Genomic DNA, 19544 nt, shown 5'->3' with positions numbered 1-19544 from the left:
TTGCTGCCATGTACCCCTGGTGACTCTCAACTGTCTGTCTCCTGTCTCCTATCTCTGCTTGTTCCTTGAGTTGTTGATCTCCACTTACAACTGTTACTTAAAATGAGGTCCCCACACCAACGGCATCTGCAACCTGGGGAACTTGCTAGAAATGCAAATTCTCAGGCTTCACCCAGACCTGTGAAATCAAAATATGATTGCCAGATGTGGGGTCTGGCAATGTGCTCTAAGCGGCACCTCCAGGCGCCTCATGTACACTCGAGTTTGAATACCGATGAGCTAGGAGTCTTCTGAACAGATGTACTCTAATGTTCCATTGCCGCCCCAGGCTCTACATCCCATCTCGGATGCCTTCCCTCCGTATTATCCTCTCCTCATTTCCTTGTGCCCTCAACTGGCAGTAGCGCTAACTGTCATTTCATTGGATTTGCTCCTTTTCACCATATTATTCATCTCACCAATGTTATCTCTGACTAGTGTTATCTTGTTGTTGTTTATATGAGTGAGAAAGAGGTACTGTACTCTTATAGATGGTTTTTGTCCTGTGTGGCTGCAATGGTTAGGGCTGGACCAGGGCTGAAGCTGAAAGTTGGAAACTCAAGCAGGGTGTCCCATGTGGGTGGCAGGAGCCTGACAAGTTGAGCCACCACTGCCACTTCCTAGAATCTACTTTGACAGGAAGCTGGAGTCAAAAGGCAGAGCTGCATACCCACGCAGTCCTATCTTGGGTGCTGATGTCTTAACTCTTAGGCCAAATGACTGCCCTGAACCATCTCCCTGTTTCTCATATCTCTGTCTTCTTGGAGGTCTTGACCACCATCTTCCCAGCTCAGTCCTTCATTATTATTCACCTGCCAAGGGTGGAAAGTGTCCAGCCCATGAATCATAGAAGGCCTGCCAGATCGTATGGTCTGGCCCTGCCAAGGCAACCGTAGATGGGACCTGAAATTGAAGACGTCTATAGCAGACTGATTTTCAAGCTGATGATTGTGCATGGTCCATGAATGATGTTGTCAATATCCAAATGGTCCTTGGCAGGTAAAAGGGTTCCCCCTCATCACTTGGATGCAAATGCTGCCTGAATTCATTCTTAGGATTGTATTTGCTAAATGCCTACTATGACACTGGTACTCTTTGAGGCTTGGGTTTGGGGGAACCAACTTGTCCCCATGTGCTTGGTTTTGAGGGGCTCCTCCGGACTTGCAGAGGTAATGCTTGAACTGCCCTGGGAAAAGTTGGCTGACCACCCAGCTGGAGTTTAAAATCTGTCAAGATCTGGAATCTGCCCTCAACACTATACTCTAATTGTAGTCTGTCCAACTCTGATCCATCACCAATCTACCATCTCTGGGACTCCAGTCTTAGGGAGTCAGACTCTCTTCCCACACTTCTACTAGAATGGCATAGACCATCTCCAAACTAAAAACGTTTCCAAGTTCATTCTTGCAGGATGACATGTCTCAAATGCACTTGTTCTAGTGCAGCAGTAATCATATCTGGTCTCAATGGCTTGACAGCCTGTGGCTTTCACACTTGGCTTGTGGTTTGTCAGATCTTATTTTCTGTCTGTCCACGGCTTCCCTTGTCTGTATGTCGTCTGTGTCCTGGGATCCAAGGAACACACCTATGAAGAGCATATGAGCTCAGAGTAAAGGAACACTGGCCGAGCTTTGTCGCGCCCACGTGTCCTATCGTCCCGCAATAAGAGGCAGACGCGAGTGAAGTCTCCTGCGGTAGTCTTTATTGTGCACACCAAGATGAGGAAGAGGAGAGGGCCCCGACCCCGGCAGGCTGTCTGCTCTTATGTGCTGACTGGCCCTGCCTCCGCCGATGATAGGTCGGCGTCATGATCACGCAGGGTCCTGGGCGACTGGATTCGTCAGTCCCCAGTGTTCACGCGCCGGCCACACCGCAGCTCACTGCACATGCGCTAGGCGCCTGCGCAGTACCGCGAAAGCTACGTGACTCTCCACCAGGCACCAAGGTGTGGCTTCTCCGGCCGGCACCATTTTGGGTATGGCATGTGGCCAGTGCATACGGATGCGGCTGGCAACAGAGCTTCCCAGAGATCACTGAAGTTTCTGCTCAGTCGTGACATTGTCACATCTGCTCATGACTGTTGGCAAATTCATTCACAGAGCCAAGCTCTGTGGGAATGGATGAATTCCTTTGGTGAAGCATTGCAGGGCATCCCCAGGGAGAGAAGCAGGTGCTTAGGAGGAATCATAGCTTCTCTCCCAGACAGGTGCATCCAGCCCTCAGCCATGCGGCATGAACCATGGTCTTCTGCCCCCTTGCTCAGGTCTCTTTCACCACACTGTGCTGGGGGTGAATGGAGTGCTTCTACCAGACCATCCTAGGGGAGCATGGCCTGTTGGAGGAGGCAGTGAAGCTCTCTGCAAGGTTAGGACTGAAATGAAAACTCCTAGGTTAGAGACTGGATTCTGCCACCCACTGACCTAGGACCTCAGTTTCCTTGTTTGTAAAGTATAAAGAATCCACTCTTCATATTATTGTTGGAAATGCACTGGGCAACACCTATGAAGTCTTTAGAATCCTGTGTAGCGTTTCTCAAGTGCTCAATAATCAATTCTCACTGGCTCATAAGGAGAAAAACTGTGTGTGCTATCATTAGCAAAGGCAACATGAGCACTTGGTGTACCTTACAGAAGGTGGAGGAAATGGTCTAAGCGTTGAGAAGAGTCAGGGAGGGTTGCAGTATAACATGTTAAGCCATTGTCTGGGATGCCTGCATCCCATATCACACTGCCTGGTCTGAGCCTCACCTCTGTTTCCAAGCCTACTTCCTGCTAATATGCATCCTCCATGATGGCTGGAGTACCTGAGTCTCTGCTACTCACATGAAAGACCCAAACAGAGACCCTGGTTCCTGGATTCAGGGTGCCCTTACCTTTGCTATTGTGGGCAGCTGAAGAGTGGACCAGCAGATTGAAGATCTCTTCCCATCTCTTTGCCTTCAATTGTTATTAGCAATAATAATGAATTTAAGAAAGTTGGAAAGGAGCAGAAAGTCTTCCTAGTGGAGAGGTGGCACTTTGGCTACAACTTCTTAGGGACCAGACTTTCTGTTGCTGTAAAGGGTGTTCCCAAGGCAGACTAGCATCAGTGGACTTGGAAACAGGTCTAGAATCTTCGGCGAGTCAGTCCCATTTGGCTGCAGCCTATATGGTGTGTGCAAATGCATTGGGGGTAAATGGCCCAAGGTATGTTTTATTGCTCATTTTAAATAGAAAGATGAGCTGTGCCAACAGGTAATTCAATAGCTGCAAATGAAAAGAGATGGGTTGTAGACTGCAGATTCTCATTATTCTTTCAGATAATGCAGAGGAATGGAATTTTTCACTTGACTCTATTCCAAGGTGTGCACTCTTGGTCTAAACCAGGAGATTAATGTGTTGGCTTCTGAGGGCCATCTCTTCCTTCTCCAGGATGGGAAATGATCCCTTCCCACGCCTGCCTCGGAGGAACATGTTGGCAGAACTCTCTGACCATCTGCTTTGTCCTAAGCCAGCGGGCTACACCTTGAACCTGGAGCCAGTTGCCTGCGTGTACCTGCTGCAGAGCTGGGCGGGGGGTGGGGGGGTGGGGAAGGGAGCTGAGCAGGGTGGCAAGATTCTGCCTGCCTTTGCATTTAATTAGTTCCCAGCTTTCCATTGTTAACCAATTCAATTAGATCCCTTTTAAGAAATCAATTAAGTAATCAGTTAAAACTGCTGGAATAGTCACACACAAAGAAGCTGATGGAACACTTAATAAAACCAAGCCAGCCAGGGCAGAAGTGACCTATTTGGGGGAAGAGAACTGAGTGCCAGTGTGACAAAACAAGAGGTGGCAGCAGGCACCCTGAAGGGAAACTTGGGACTTGATAAAGATCCAGAACAATGCAAATTATACAGCTCTGTGAAAATGAGAGAGGGACTTGGCACTTGCTTTAAAAAGTTTATTTATTTGAAAAGCAGAGTTACAAAGAGAGGGTGAGAGACAGAGACAGAAATTGATCATCCATCCACTGGTTCACCTCCCAAATGGTGGCTACAGCCAAACTGCACCTGAGTTTTCCACATGCGCGGCAGGGACGTGTCACCCACTGCTTTTGCAGGTGCATTAGCAGGGAGTTAAAGCTAGATGGAAAGTGGAATAGCCAGGCCCATATGAGATGTCAGTGCTGCAGGCAGTGGCTTAACTCACTGTGACACATGGGGCATGACTGTGCCTGGTGAAGGGACTCTGTGTGCTGAATTCTTACTCCAGGCTTCTGAGACCATGTCAAGCATGGTGGTGATGCCTGCATAGGCACAGGCATGCCCTGTGTCTTATGCGCTTCCCAGCCCTCGTCTGCAGTGCCTTGGTTCCACATAGGTAGACTGCTGGATTTCCGGGGCAGGGGGGTGTTAATTTCGCTCTGAGTTCCAACCTCTTAGCCAATGTCCTTAAGCTCCATTCCCCTGGTCTTGGCAGAAGAAAGAGATTTCATGTCTGTTTCTCTGTCTTGCAGGGCTGAGCCCGTTCTGTCCCGTATCCAGGAAAACCGGAAGCGGGTGATCCTGCCCTCCATTGACAACATCAAGCAGGACAACTTTGAGGTGCAGCGCTACGAGAATTCGGCCCATGGGTACAGCTGGGAGCTGTGGTGCATGTACATCAGCCCCCCGAAGGACTGGTGGGATGCCGGAGACCCTTCCCTCCCCATCAGGTAGGTAGCAGTCCAGCTCTGATGGCCAACATGTCCCCAGACCCAAGGGGAATGAGGTGCCACTGTAGGCAGCCCATGCTGCCATGGTCTTTGGTAGCTGGATCCAGACAGCTGCTTAGCAGTTGGACGTGGAGTGTGGTTTTTCTTCTGAAGAAGGACCTTGTGCTTTGTTCTTTCACGTACAAAGTCCATGTGTGGCTCTTAAGGACCTTTGCCCTGTGTGACGAACTGTTTAGCGAGCTCTTCATCATGAAGTTGAAAGGTCACATATCCTGGCCTATCTGTTGCACAATGTTAGTTACCTGGATCAGTCATGTTTGGAAAACATTACATGGAAAATTCTGGAAATGAATGATCCATTATAAAAACACTTTTATTGTAGCATGTTATGGTATGTTGCTGCTTCCCATTGTTAATCTCCTACTGGTCCTGACATATCCATGTGACTGTATCATAGGTGTAAGGGCAGAGGTTAAAAACAGTGCATGTAGGGCTTGGTGCTAGCCACAGTGTCAGACATCCATTAGGAATGGTGGGATGTCATCTCTGTGGGATTGCATTATATTCTTGAAAACTTGTATAATTGCAGCCAGACTCATATCACCAAATAGTTGTGAGGTGTCCTGGGTGATTGGGGGCCTTCAGAAAGCTCCATGTACTTCTGGCCCTATATCCTGTCTGCCCCTTTGGACTGGGAGACCAGGAGCTCATGATATAACCATCAGAAAGGTCAAATTGAAAGCTTTCGAATGACATAAGTTGGTTTTTGTGTCCTGTTGAATTCTTACTGTTGCTAGTCAACTCACAACCAACACAGTGACTTAAAATAGTGTCGAAGTGTTCTCCTGCAGTCTTGGGCATGCCCTACATGAAGCAAAAGTCAGAGTGTCCCGGTGGGCTGGGTGCTTCGGGAAGGCTGCAGAGGCATGTCCTCCTGCTGCCCTTTGCAGTGTCCAGAGGCCTCCTGTATCCTTGGCTGTTGGCCACCTCACTTCTCCCCTTCTCTCTGCCTTCCTCAGCCACGTGGCCTTCTCTGTCCTTTGCCTTTTGGTCTCATTGTGAAGGCTCTCGTGGTCACATCTAAGGTCCAGACACGCAGCACAGGATAATCTCTCTGGGTTTGAAACCTCGTCTTATCTGCAGTGTTCTTCTCCCCATGTGATGCGATGTGCACAGTGCCAGACGTGAGGTTGTGGATGTTTGGGCTGTTGGGGGAGGTTGGAGAGGAGGGCATTTATTGAGCTCACCGGAAGTGCTGTGGTTTCCAACCAAGATGATGTGTGAGTGACGGTCCACGACTTCCTGTGAATCCTTCTTGAGAGCTGAACTGACTTTGCAGTGAAGGAGGATCTGTCTGAAGTCACAGGAGGTGAAGCCTGTGACCCTCGCTAGGTTTTAGGGGATGTGCTTATTGACATGAAGGGGGACAACAAGAATGAATCATGGACTGGGAACGAGGGCTCCTTGTAGGTGATGGTGAAGAGCCTCCTCTGTTAACAAATCCGTGATAAGCGAGAGTAAGATTTCGAGATATTCTCTCTCTCTTTTCCTGCTCAAGCTGAAAAATTGCGTCAGAGCAGAGCCACCCACAGACACACTTGTGCCCTGGGGAAGGTCATCTTTGAGTCCTGTGACTTTTTCAGCCAGAGCCATTTTGTGGCTGAGTTCCCACCCCAGCCATCCCTGTAAGGCTGTAAGGCTGCCCTCCTGGCAGCCTGCACACAGCAATGTCATTGCCAAGGTGTTGCCTGAGAACCTAAGTGTGGCTTTTAGGAATACTGAGGCCTTAGTCACAAGTGCCCAAGGAGCCGTGAGCCTTCATCTGGGAGGAAGTTCAGCTGAGAGGTAGACAGAGTGGGTTTGATATTTTGGTACTCCTCTATGATGCAGGGGAGGCTGGCACCCAGCCGGTAACAGAATAAGGAGGTGACTGTATGCATTAGCAGCAGAGGGAAAGATGCAGGTGCCTAGGGAAGCCCAGCCAACCTCTCTAAAGGCACTGAGCAAAAAAAGCTAGCTTCTGTTTCCCGAGTTATGGCAACATTAACTGATGATTAATATGCACTTTCAAAAGACTGCAGAAACCAAAGTCGTGATCATGAGTCATTAATATTACATGCATCTCCGATGTACAAAATGGAATTGAGTCCCAGTGATCTCCTTTTAATGTATCTTAACTTGTTCAGTGCTTAATTTGTTAATGGTGGATGGGGATGTTTAATTGGAGGGAAGCCACTTTATGGCCCTGTAGATATAAGGAAGCAGAGGCAATATGGTGTCTTAACCATTAGGACATGAAGTTTTCTCCTTGTCACCACAATATCAAATCTTTAATAGTTATGATTTCACTTTGGTAAAGATGGGAATGAGGAGAAATTCTCATATTCCCAAAAAACGATAACTTAGGTAAGAGAGGAAACCTTTATCCCTTTTCTGCATTAGTCTGCATTACCCTGTTCCTTCCTGCCTGCCTGTTTTCCCTCCTGCCTGATACGTAGTTATTTTCTGAGGTTTTCTGTTGCTCCTCTGCTCTTCTCCTTTTTCAGCAGTGTTTTAGACATAGGAAGTGGACAGGAAGGCTCAAATATAAAGGTGAAAGTGATACTGGGCTGCAGTTCTTGGCTCCCTCATAGCAGAAAAGAACAAGCAGAGATTGGCATTGTGGCACGGTGTGCCTGCGAGACCCAGATCCCATGTCGGGCACTAGTCTGAGTCTCCAGCTGCTCTCTTTTTGATCCAGCTCCCTGCTAACCTGCTGGCAACAGAGGTGGCACAAAAACTGGTGTTCCTGCAACCCCACGTGGGAAATCTAACTGGAGTTGCTGGTTCCTATCCACTTGGCCTTGGCCTGGCCTAACCCTGACCATTGTGGCCATATGAGAGGTCCATGTGTTAAGTGGAGTTGCTGGTTCCTATCCACTTGGCCTTGGCCTGGCCTAACCCTGACCATTGTGGCCATATGAGAGGTACATGTGTTAAATGGAGCAGTTCTGTCTCTATCTTTCTCAGGTTCTTTCTCTCCCTCTCTCTCTCCCTCTGCTTCTCAAACAGAAATCAACAAGCAGTCAACATAAACCGAGAAAAGGCTTACTGAGGACTTAATTATACTCTAATATAAGGGTATAACAGGATCGAGAGGAGTTCCACCACTGGGTCTTGGTGGGGGCACAGGGGTAGCTCAGCAGGGAATTGTATTGAGTTGGGGAGAGATGACTGCATCCTCTTGGCCTCCCTCTCACCCTGCTGGACATATGACACTTCTCTTTGTCCCTAGCTACATGTTCTGTGTAGGTGCAGCTGCTGCTTTTACACATGACATCTCAAAATGATGGTGTTGCTGCCAACCTCTGCCACCCCCAGAAGTTCATATAAAGGTCAAACTGGGCTGTTCTGTGCATGCGCATTGGTTGGAGAGCCCCCCTAATTGGGCAGTAGGAATCATTGGCTGTTAAGATCTGAACGCTCCTTGCTCCTGATTGGCTGGGAGCTGACAGGCACATATGCATCTGTGCTCTGGGCTTGCTTTTGAGGCAGGTTTCTGCTTTGTTTCAGAAGGACTAAAAAATGCTTGTCCCATCAAGGAGGCACCTACTACCAGTCCTGTGTGGTGAGCTGGGGAGACACAGGATCAGTGGTTTGGGTCCTCTGACATAGAGGAATAAATCAATAAATCCAGATCCTTCGGGAAATCTCCTGGCTTGGTAATGAAGACAGTCCTTCTCCAAAGCAGCGCAGCGAGGGCTCACACCTGTGTGTTAGGTGGCACGTGACAACCTTGGTCCCCAGGATAGGGTCCTTGCTCCACACTTGCGCTTCTGGAGCCCTCAGTCATTCCCACGATAACCTGGGTCCATGCATCTCACTGTGGGAATTGTGGGCACCGACAGCATGGGGTGTTATCATGGGGCTGGATTTGACAGAAGCATCACCCAGAGCCTCGGATGTTGCACTGCCAGACATTGACAGAGTTAGAATGCAAAGGCTTCTAGGAATTGCCCTCCTGCCCCTGTTGTGTGTCCACAGCACTATCTATCAAGGTTGTTCTGTGGATGTTGGAGAAGCGCTCACTTCCCTGTGTAGAGAAGGGACTCAGATCTGTGTCGCACATCCTCATTGGTCTCCACAGTGATTTCTTTATGTGTTGGAAAAGCAGAGTGAGAGGGAAATCATTGGTTTGTTTGCCAGGTGACATCAAAGACCCATCGTTAGATCGATCCTTTGAGTGAAGATCTATCTGATGATTTGATGAAAGCCAGACATCAGTGTTTCCCTAAACATGAATAAAAGGGTTGAACTTTGCTATGTGAATTCATGTGGCTTACAAATGCTGCTTTGGTTTAACTGGTCTCTCCCAAGTGCAGCTTGAAATGTTGAAATGGTGGGACCAAGTGGGACCTTTCCGGGTAATTAGAATGGATTGATCTGTGCATGGCTCAGTGGCTTCACAGGTTATCCAGGGCACGGTTGTCTTATGAAATTCCCTCTGGGTCACTTGCTCTACAGTATAACGGGATGCCCTGCTTCACCCCGAGACCTTTCAGGGTCCTCACCAGCAGGAAGAACCTCAGCAAATGCAGAGTCTCGACCTTGTTCCTCCCACGCTTTGGAACTGTTGGCGGAATGATCGTTTTCCTCTATAAGTGAGCCTAGCCTGTGGTAGTCCCTTAAAGCAACACAAAACAGAGTAAGGCAGGAGCCCTGAGGCCAGTTTCCCCAGGAACCCAAGGGTTTGTACTGTGAACAATGGGGGCTCTGCTGGCTGCAGCACCATCCCCTCATCCTTGGTTACACCCCATCCCTTCTCCTGTTGACCTGTCTGCTTTAGGAAGCCGGGACCTGGCAGGCTGTTTTGCAGCTGCAGTCTCTCAACTTCTCTGTGATGCTGTTGTCCTCCCCAGGCTCAGAGCCTGCCTTTCCTTGCTGGTTTCCAGCGTGACGTCTCCCCCATCCCAGAAGCATCTGTGTGCTTCTGCCTGTCTGATGAGGTGCCTCTGGCCAAGCCCTCCTCTTTCTACTCACCTGCGCTCCTAACCTCACCTCCATTTGAGCCTCAGATCGCACTCTTCTTTCATTTAATAAGTATTGCACCACACCTGGTAAGGGCCAGCCCACCTTCTGAATCTTTGAACTATTTGAAACATTTCATATACATGGAATCACACAAGAAGTTGCTTTTTGTGTTTAAATTTTTTATTAAAGATATATCTGTTTATTGGAAAAAGAGAGAGAGAATTTTTCATCCACTGGTTCAATCCTCCAGTGGTTACAATAGCTATAGCTGGGCCAGGCCAAAGTCAGAAGTCGGGAACTCCATCCTTTTTCTCCCACACAGATGGCAGGGACTCAAGTAGTTGAATCATTGTGTGCTGCCTTCCATGTGCAGTAGCGGGGAACTGAATCAGAAGCAAAGTAACTGACACTCCAAATAGTGCTATGATGCCAGATATGGACATCTCAGGCAGTGGCTTAACCCACTTCACCCCAGCACCTGCTCCTCCATGGTCTCTTGATTGACACAGTTCAGAAGATTCTCCCACATGGAAGCACCTCTCTGGTAGTCATGAAGAGTGGGTTCTGTGCAGTGGTCCCAGCTCCACACGCCTTCTCTGTGTTCCATGGCTAGTCTCAGGGATCCACACAACTTTGTGCCCTGTGGCAGGGAAGGGGTGAGCCCTTACCCTTCTAAGCAGAAGCGCTGTTGTGGCGATGTGCTTGTTCAGTGAGTGCCAGGCTTCAGGTTCATTAGTGGAACCCCAGATCCCACTATTGGGCATATCCCACTTCTAGTGCTGTGCTCTTCCAGACCCTACACACTCTTCCTCAGTAGTCAGCCAACCAGTTCCACTTATGCATGGAACTCACGGCTTGAACCTTCTCAGCATAGCATCTGCTGTCCAAATGTGCACAGGAAGGGTCTCTGTTTCTACACAACCCATTTACCTGTTCTACCTCAGGGCTCGGCTTCTGTGGATTCAACCACAGAAGCTGTTTTCTAATTGCATCTGCACTGAACACACGTATAGACTTCTTGTCATTCTGCCAACGATGCTATATCCAACAGTGATTTCCATAACACCTATCGTCTTAGGTATCCTAAGTGATCCAGAGAGGATTCCCAACAAGCAGGAAGATTTGTTTGGGTCCAGTGCAAATTCTGTGTCATTTTGTAGAAGGGACTTGAGCATGCACACTCTTTGGGATCTGCCAATATGGAGGCAATCCTCTGCAAATACGGAGGAAAGGCTGTGGATGTGTGGATGCAGCCAACCATTTGCACCAGAGAGAGAGGGGAGTTCCAGACACGGAAAGGGAAGGGAGCCTGTGGCAGGAGAGGGTGAGTCAAGGATGTGAACAGGATACTATCTCTGCCAAAGTGGGAAGAAGGAGTTCAGGTTCAGTGACTCACATGGCCATTGCGCGTGAAGAAGTGGAGCCATTGACCAAGAGGGAAGAGTTGGGCTTCCGTGGCAAGCTATGGCAAAGTGGCAAAGATGTGGAGTCTTCACTGAGAGTGGTGGGGTTGGGCAAACCAAGCAAGAACATGCCAAAAAACAAACAAACAAACAAAAAAAACCTGGCAGCTGTTTTGGCTTTTGTGAGGATCCAGGGATATAAGTATATAAGTTCAGGAAAATTTCCACCAAGACTTTGTGGCCAAGAAGGGACTGTGGGTTGTTGTGCGTTAATATCGAGTTAATGAGAGCCAGGTCTAGGCATGAAATGTCTGTATGTTTTACATACGCTGAATGCACATAGCCTAAAGTTAATTATATGCTAACTTTAGTGGAATTGTCAAGTGCACCTGCATTTTGGCTGTGACCCATCTCCTGAGCACAGATGTGGAAATTTCCACTTGATGCATCATGTCAGTGCTGAAAGAATTTCAGAGTTCTTAGTGTTTCGAACTGAGGATTTGAAGAGTCGAGGTGGCCAGTCTGCATATCGCCTGAAGCCAAGTACTTCAGTGAGGTGCGCCATGAACTTGTGAAAGTTTCCTGAGGACTGTAGCTCACAGCGTGGCAACTGCTGATCTGTGCAGTTCTCTCCAGCTGTAAAGCATCCGGACGTTTGCCACAGAGGGGCAGGGTCCACGGTATCATCAGGCACATTGCTATCCAGGGCACTGGCTGGGAGCTGAGTCAGGCATCTTCATTGAGAAGACAGTGACACCTCTCTGCTCAAGTTGCATGACCCTGTAATTAGCGACATTATTCATTAATAACTAATTTGAGCTGGTGGTGAACAATTAGCAATTCTTAACCCAACATGCAATTTGATGATAAATTATAAGGTGCGGGCTCATTAGGGCCTGCTAGACACACTTAGTTGAAAAGGCTGCCCTGGACGGTGTGGTGCTGCTGGGATCTCGGATTCTGTGCACAGATGTCTCTAAGGGGAGAAGGTTATTTTTTTCCCTCCCTGGAGGAATACGACCGGCTTAAACAAGAGGAGAGCTTTAAGTGAAGAATCAGAGCTTTTTTAAACTTTAAAATAGACATATCTTCCCCATATATCAGCAGATATATTTTAGGAAGCAAATGTGTGCTCAGCTGAGAGGAAGGCATACAGCTAGGAGAATGGTGTTGGTAAGTGGCACAGTTCTCCTGTCCCGGGGTCCACGGGCTGGCTGGAGACACAGGGCCTCATGCGTGTGATAGCATTTTTGGTCTGAGTGAGTGCAGAGTTCATGGGAGTAGAAATTTGGGGAGTGGATTAGATGGAAAAGCTCATGGATACACCGTCTAGTACTGAAAGTTTTGATGCACTTGATGCCATTCCTGTAAGTTTGATTTATTAGAGATTTGTTTATCTGAAAAAGTATAGGGATACATGGAGAGAGAGAGAGAGAAATTTTTCGTCTTTTGATTCACTCCCCAAATGGTCACAATAGGCAGGACTGGGCCAACCTCAAGTGAGAAGCCAGGAACTCCATCTAGGTCTTCCATGTAGATAGCAAGTGCCCAAATATTTGTGCTATCTTTGGCTGCCTTCTCAGGGTCATTGTCAGAGAGCTAGATAGAAAATGGAGCAGCCAGGAGGCTAACTGGCACTCTCATGTGGACAGGGCCTAATCCATTGCACCATACACTGCTCCCATCCATTCTTGTGTTTTGCACAGTGCAAATCCACTTGTTGCTCATATCAGTCCCAAGGGAGGAGTATTATCATTATCATCTTTTTATAGGATAGCGGCAGAGGGCACAGTTAAGGAAGGAGCTTACCCAAGGCCATGCTCCTAGTGAGAGTTGGAGCTGGGCATCTGATCTTGGGCCCAGAGTCTGTGCTCTTCCTGCAGTGCTGTCTTAGCTGGAAAAGACAGAACACGAAAGTAGGAAGACATTTCCATGGGCTAGGTTCAGCAATCCACCCTTTTCATCCGTTTTGCTTCTCTCATTCTCTGCTATATTTATGGTCAACCAAGGCCCAGAAAAACATTAAATGGAGAGTTCCAGTCATAAAGAGTTTCAAAGTTTTAAATAGCGTGTTGTTGAAAGAGATGTGATGACACCTCACTCACGCCACTCCACCTTGCCTGGAACATGAATGATCCCATCATCTGTAGAGGGCATAGCAGAGCAGCACAGAGAGGTGTTGCAAATGAATGACTGAGACCCAAGCAGGGATGCAGATCCCAAGGAACTCTGTTCTGTCTTTGATAAGGGGGAGATCTGGGACAGACACTTGGGGCGTCAAGTGCCTCACCTGTGTCTCTCATTAGAGTGCCTGAGTTTGAGTCTGTACTCTGCTTTCAATCCAACTTTCTCTTCTATGCACCCTGGGCAACAGCAAGTGATGGCTTCCACACATGCATCAGCTGTTACAGACTCTTGATTGCTGAGCCAGCAGGTGGAAGATGTCTCTGGCTCTTCTGTCTTTGGAGATGAATCTAGAGAAAATCGGGCTAAGGGAAGTCACTCAAGCACTGAAAGATAAATACCACGTGGTCTCACGTGTGTGTAGAATCGAATACAATCTAATTCACAGATGTAGAGAGTAGAACAAAGTTAACTTTCTCTTCATCAATGAAAAGATGTGAATCTCTGATCCAGATATTCGAAGATTCACATAGTCGGGGAGAATAAGAATAGGCTTGGGAATCTTTTGCTCAACAAGGTGATTATAATCAATTACAATGGGTTATCGCTTACGAGGAGTACATTTGAAATGTCTCACCCTAAATAATGATAGATGAATGAGACAATGAGTAATGTTCATTAACTTGGTTTAACTATGCCACATTGTGTACATGTATCAAAACATTGCACCCCATGTTCTTATAATTGGGACTTGTCAATCAAATCAATAGTAATAATGAAATTCTAAAAGACAGCTTTTAAAAATAAAGCACATTAAAATGAAAGATTCTTTTGAGAAAGAGAGCTGTGAGTGTTGTGGCACAGTGGGTTAAGCTGCGTCTTGGGTGGCTACGTGTCGGAGTGCCAGTTTGAGTCCTAGTTATTCCATTTCTCACCCAGCCTCCTGCCAAATGTAACTGGGTAGACAACAGAAGATGCCCCACATGCTTGGGCTCCTGCCACCCTTGTGGGAGACTAGGATGGAGTTGCTGGCTCCTGGCTTCAGCCTGGCTCAGACTTGGCTTTCGGGGCCTTTTGAAGAGTGAACTAGTGGATGGAAGATTTTCTTTCTTTCTCTTCCCACTTCTCTTATCTCCCCAGGAGTGGAATGGGTCCCCTGGCATTTTCTCTGCTCTTTGTTATCCCTTCCAATCTTGTATGAGCCCCTGCTCTAAACAGGATGGAGTATCATCTCTTTGTCATTCAGTCCTCTTCAAATTATCTATGTATATACGTTTCTGAGACTCCAAATGCAAACTCAGTGAAAATGAACACATGAAAAGCAAAGAACATGTTTGGCTCATGAGAAGACCCAGCCATGTCTTAGACACACATGGCTGCTTGCACAGGTAACTGGGAAGAATGCCTAGAAGGGTGCATCCTGTATCAGGGCCTTTGCGAAGCATCATAGGCAACGTGGGGAGCTCCGAGAAAGGTGCAGGTGTATTCCCCAGGGACCAGCCTCATCCTGTCCCGGTTGATCCAACTGCTCCAACTTGAGAGGTGACTCTCAAGTGACTCCACGTGTCGGTGGCAGGATGCAATACCAATGAGTGTTATACAGGCTGGCTCTGACCAGTGCATAGAGTGGAAAATACCAAAGGTGGTCTTCAGATCTGTCCTGTGTCCTATTTTTCATTTGTCACTGTCAGTGTTAGAAGACTCCCCTGGCAGCCTTCCGTGATTCTACCTTCCATGCTTGCAGTTATCCATGGTTAATGGCAGCTGCCAAGTAACTAATGCTTATCATGACTTCTTTAAGACACAGAGATGCCACGTTCACATGTCTTTATTGTTTGGTATATTGCTATGATTTCCTATATTTAGCTACAGTTGATTTCTTACTCTGCCTGATCTATACATTTGTTATAATAATATATGCACCTGAAAAGGCATAATCTGTAAAGGCTTAGTGCTACCCATGGTTTCAGGCAGCCACTGGGTTGTAGCCCTCAGAGTGTATTCCTTGTCGATAAGGGAGGAAAACTGGGGCCATTTCTACTGTGCAGGGCTGAATGAACTAAACCATGTGATGTGTTTAACATGGACTAAGGTGTAACACTAAATGCTCCAAACACATCATAGTTCTTGTTGCTCTCATTATGCTTCCATAATCTGTAGTGACAATCCTTACTCCTCACAGTAGGATTCTGAAAACCTATGTCTCCCTACCTGATCTAGTTCATACAATATAAATGGCCATGACGGAGAACATAAATAATGGGTTATTTTTGATTTAGTGTCCTCCATATGGAAAGAAAACTCTGGGTGTTACTAAAGGTAAGGGACATTTATCTACTTTAAAATATGCTTGAAAGGCAGATAAGGGGAGAAAGAGAGACAGACAGAGAGAAGGGTTTTCTGTTCATTGGTTCACCCTCCAAATGGCCACAGCAGCCAGAACCGGGCCAAGCCGAAGCCATGAACCTGGATCTCCGTCTGGGTCTCTCATGTAAGTGGGAGGGATTCAAGCACTTGGGCCACCTTCCCTATTTGTATCCAGTTGCATTTTCAGGGAGCTGGATCAGAAATGGAGCAGCAGATCCTCAAACTGGTACTCTGATAAGGAATGCTGGTATTGCAAAGTGGCGGCTTCATCCACTGTGCCAGCCAAGAAGAAGCAGTTGTGTTTTTCATTTAAATTTTTAGATTTATTTGTTTATAAAGTCAGAGAGAGAGATAGAGGTGTTTCATCACTGGTTCACTCCCCAGATGGTTGCAACAGCTAGGGCTGGGCAAGGATAAACTGAATCAGGAGCTTCATCTGGTCTCCCACATGGATGCCCAAGCACTTGGGCCATTTTCTGCTTTTCTCAGCTGAATTAGCAGGGATCTGGATTGGATGTGGGATGCCGGCACCACAGGTGGCAGCTTAAAGAGTTATACCACCATGCCTACCCTGCCTAGGCACTTTCAAATGCTAAGGAAAATAAGGGACCCACCTTCTCTGAGTCAGTCTCCTGCTCATGAACAGATGGAAGCGTGCTCATGCTAAGGTGAACATAGCGCTCTGGGGTAAAATACATAATATTTTGTTAACATCCCTTAGGTGCCTTCAGCACCAGGCTTTTTCTTTGTGTAACACTCTGATATTGCTGCGGGATCCCTTTGCATTGGCAGCAAATGTTCCAGTCAGTGCCCTGGAGCTAGAACAGCATTCCCTTCCAGAGAGTTCTCTGAGGTGACAGGTGGAGTCCCACCTCCATCAGCTGGAGAGCATTGTGACAGCTCGCAGCAGCCAGTAGATTCAACTGAATAATATGGGGAAGGTTGTCCTCCTCCAGATGATGAAGAGATACTGGGCTGCTGTCGAGGAGACAAGGTGTGTGCATGTTACATGAACGGAGTTGAAGAACTGTACTTCTTTGTGTTCAGTGCCCAGCTCCTGAGTTACTGCTGGACATACATAGGGGAGCAGTGGTGCTGTGAACTTAGTCAACTTGACCTGGGAGGGAGACAAGCAAAAGGCCTCAGCTCCTGCTTTGCTTGAAATTGAATGCCTACACCTGTGTGGATGGAGAGGGCCAGGCTCCCGCTCTTATTTTGAAAGCTGTAATTTCCCCTTCTAGATGATTCCAGAATGTGCCGTTTCCTGGATGTTCCTATACTTCTTTCTTCTGCTACTCTTTCTTCTTCTTTTTTTTCTTTTCCCAATCTATCTTCAGATCCCCAACAGGAACTTCAGAAGACTCTGATTGAGGTTCCCTCAGAAAACAAGCTTCCTTTGTTTTTCCTTGGTCATGATGTTTTTCATAGATTGAAAGGTGTGTGGGGGCATGCGGATTGAGGAGAGAGCTTCCATCCGCTGATTCGCTCCCCAGATGCCCACAGTGCCAGGAGCCAGGAATGCCATCCAGGACTCCAGTGTGGGTGGCAGGAACCCAAGTATTCAAGGCACCACCTGTTGCCGGCCAGGGTGTGCATTAGCAGGAAGCTGGAGTCGGAAGCAGAGCTGGGACTCAAACCTGTGCACCCTGACAGGGGATGTGGGCGTCACAGAGGCGTCTTAGCCATTGTGCCAACAGCCTATCCGGATGCTCTTCTTCCATGACACCCATTGAGCCCTTCTCAGCCCCTGATCTATGTAGTCCTCCATCCATGATAACTTCTTAGTTCAGAGGGTATCCCATGGGTGAGATAATGAAAACACAGGTTCTAACTTGTCCTCAAACCCAAATGGCCTTTTCCGTTTACCCAGGACTCTTTCTGTTGGATTTTCTACCTCCAGGGCCACTTAGTCACATCGGGCCTCTCACGTGTACGTCATCTGTCACGTGAGAAACTGGGTTTATAGCCTCACTCTGTGTACTTTCCCCTCTCATTTGTGGAAATACACATGGCCGTTTCATCTCAGTGAGATTGGAGAGACAGCAACTGGGATTTTATTTCAGAGCTTGGGAAGTTAATCAGGAGTACTGATGACAGGGTATTGTCTAGCCTGCCCAGGTGACCGCTAGCTGTTAAGTGGCTGGACCATTTATTTGATTGAACTGATCCTGTGTACAGCTGGCCCAACTTCTGATCGGAACTCTCAGCAGCCTAGCTCAGGGCCCCCTTGGCACAGGGTTAGTTTTTTGGTTTTTAAGGCTAAGGAGATTTTTTTTTTTCTTTTAAAGATTTTCTCCACAGTAGCAAAATATGGGCTGACACTTTGCCATCTTGATTTGCAGTTCTAGGTCAGAGACTTGGCTCTTTTTGCTGTCAGCGTGACTCTAAAAATAGCTCCTGTTAGCAGGCCAACAGGCAGCCAGTTGGGGCAGTGGACTTGGTTTTCTCCTAGAAGTCTGAAATTCTGTGTCAACTACCACTCCCTGGGAGCATGTGCTGTAAGCAGCAGAGAGGCCGCGACAGGCTTGCTTAACTGCTGAGGCTGACACAGCTGCCAGGTGTGCTGGCTCTGGCAGCATCCTCTTCAAAGCCCTGCAAGAGCCCACAAGGTGTGAGACCCAGGAAGGCTTAGCCACAGGGGAGACCCTTCATGGACTTGGTGGGATGCTCGCATCCGTATATTGGAGTTTGACTTCTATGCCTGAGCTTCAATGGACCCCCAGGTGCCTAAGAAGTTCAACTTCAAGGGAAGATGAGAGGGCTGTTCCTTAAGTGGTTTTTCTGAACAGTGCCTTTCCGGGGGTAGTTTGTGTGGTGGTGGCATGAGCCACAAACGAGTTGGCAGGAGCAGGCTCTGAGCGTGTCCCAGGGCTCAGGTTCCCTTGTTTTACTTTAGAGGTCAGCTTCTTCTCTATTCCAATTCAGCTCACTCCCGGGAAAGAATTTAGATGGTTTCTTTGGTAATGTTCGGTCTTTTGCAGAAAAAAAAAAAAAAAGACCCACTCCATCTCAGACTGCTCGGTTCTTTCGCTTTGCCTTGTGCTTTCTTGGTTCCCTGGCAGGATGACCGCTCGCTGCTCACCTAGCAATCTGGTAGACACCATCAGCTGCTGGCCTGATTTTTAAACAGAAGAAAGAAACGTTCTTTGTTTTACTTTGTTCTAAAGGCAGAGAATAAGAGAGAAATCCTTATCCTTACCTCCCAAATGGCCATAGCAGCCAGGACTGCACCGGGCCGAAGCCAGGAGCCTGGATCCTCTCGTGTGGGTGGTAGGATCATTTTCTGTTGCCTTCCCGGGAACATTTTCAGGGAGCTGAATAGGCAGCAGAGATTAGCCAGGACTCCAACCAGCGCTCCAGTATGGGAGGCTGTATTGCAAGTAGCTTAACCCCCTATGCCACTATACCAGCCCTTGCTGTCCTAACATGCGCACTGACCTCTCAGCTTGGTTAGCTTCTGGAGTCCCCTGTGGCTTTTGCTGCCTATAGACCTATGAGTCATGGCTGTGTCCCCCTAACCAGCACAGCTGTAAGGGAGAGCTCCTGGCTTGCTTCTCCAGCTCTTTCCCTCCCGTTGAAGCTGAACATGCAAGCAGTGGCACATGGCCTCATTTCTTGCAGCCACATATCCGTTTGGATGAGCAGGCCACTTGTGTTTGCACCTCCACTCACCACCAGTGCACAGTGGTGGTACAAATCCTCCTCTGTGCAACATGTTAACAGGGGTCACATCGAGCTTACCTCTCAGCCTCTCCTTCACTTTTCTTTGACCTTTGCAGTAGTGCTTTTGTTTTCAGCGCACCGCACTTCTAGACACAGCTTTACTGGGGGGTCTACACTGTGCACAGCAGGTTCAGTGGCCACCTGTGGTGCCAACATCCTGCATGAGCACTGGTTTGAGTCCAGGCTGCTCCGCTTCTAGTCCA

At 47.9% G+C, this 19544-nt stretch overlaps 1 protein-coding gene across 1 annotated transcript in view; it reads left to right on the top strand.

The window, feature by feature from the left end:
- GALNT17 (polypeptide N-acetylgalactosaminyltransferase 17) overlaps window positions 1-19544 on the top strand; it is a 440387-nt gene that overhangs the window by 224372 nt on the left and 196471 nt on the right. Inside the window, exon 5 of the mRNA XM_040973781.1 lies at window positions 4517-4714. Coding sequence (XP_040829715.1) covers window positions 4517-4714 — 198 coding nt within the window. The remainder of the gene's footprint in view (window positions 1-4516; window positions 4715-19544) is intronic.

The sequence above is a fragment of the Ochotona curzoniae genome, unplaced genomic scaffold, assembly GCF_017591425.1.
Source record: "Ochotona curzoniae isolate NIBS_2020 unplaced genomic scaffold, NIBS_Ocur_1.0 contig_2321, whole genome shotgun sequence".
Classification (NCBI taxonomy): Eukaryota; Metazoa; Chordata; class Mammalia; order Lagomorpha; family Ochotonidae; genus Ochotona; species Ochotona curzoniae.
This window is presented reverse-complemented; position numbering and strand designations above follow the sequence as displayed.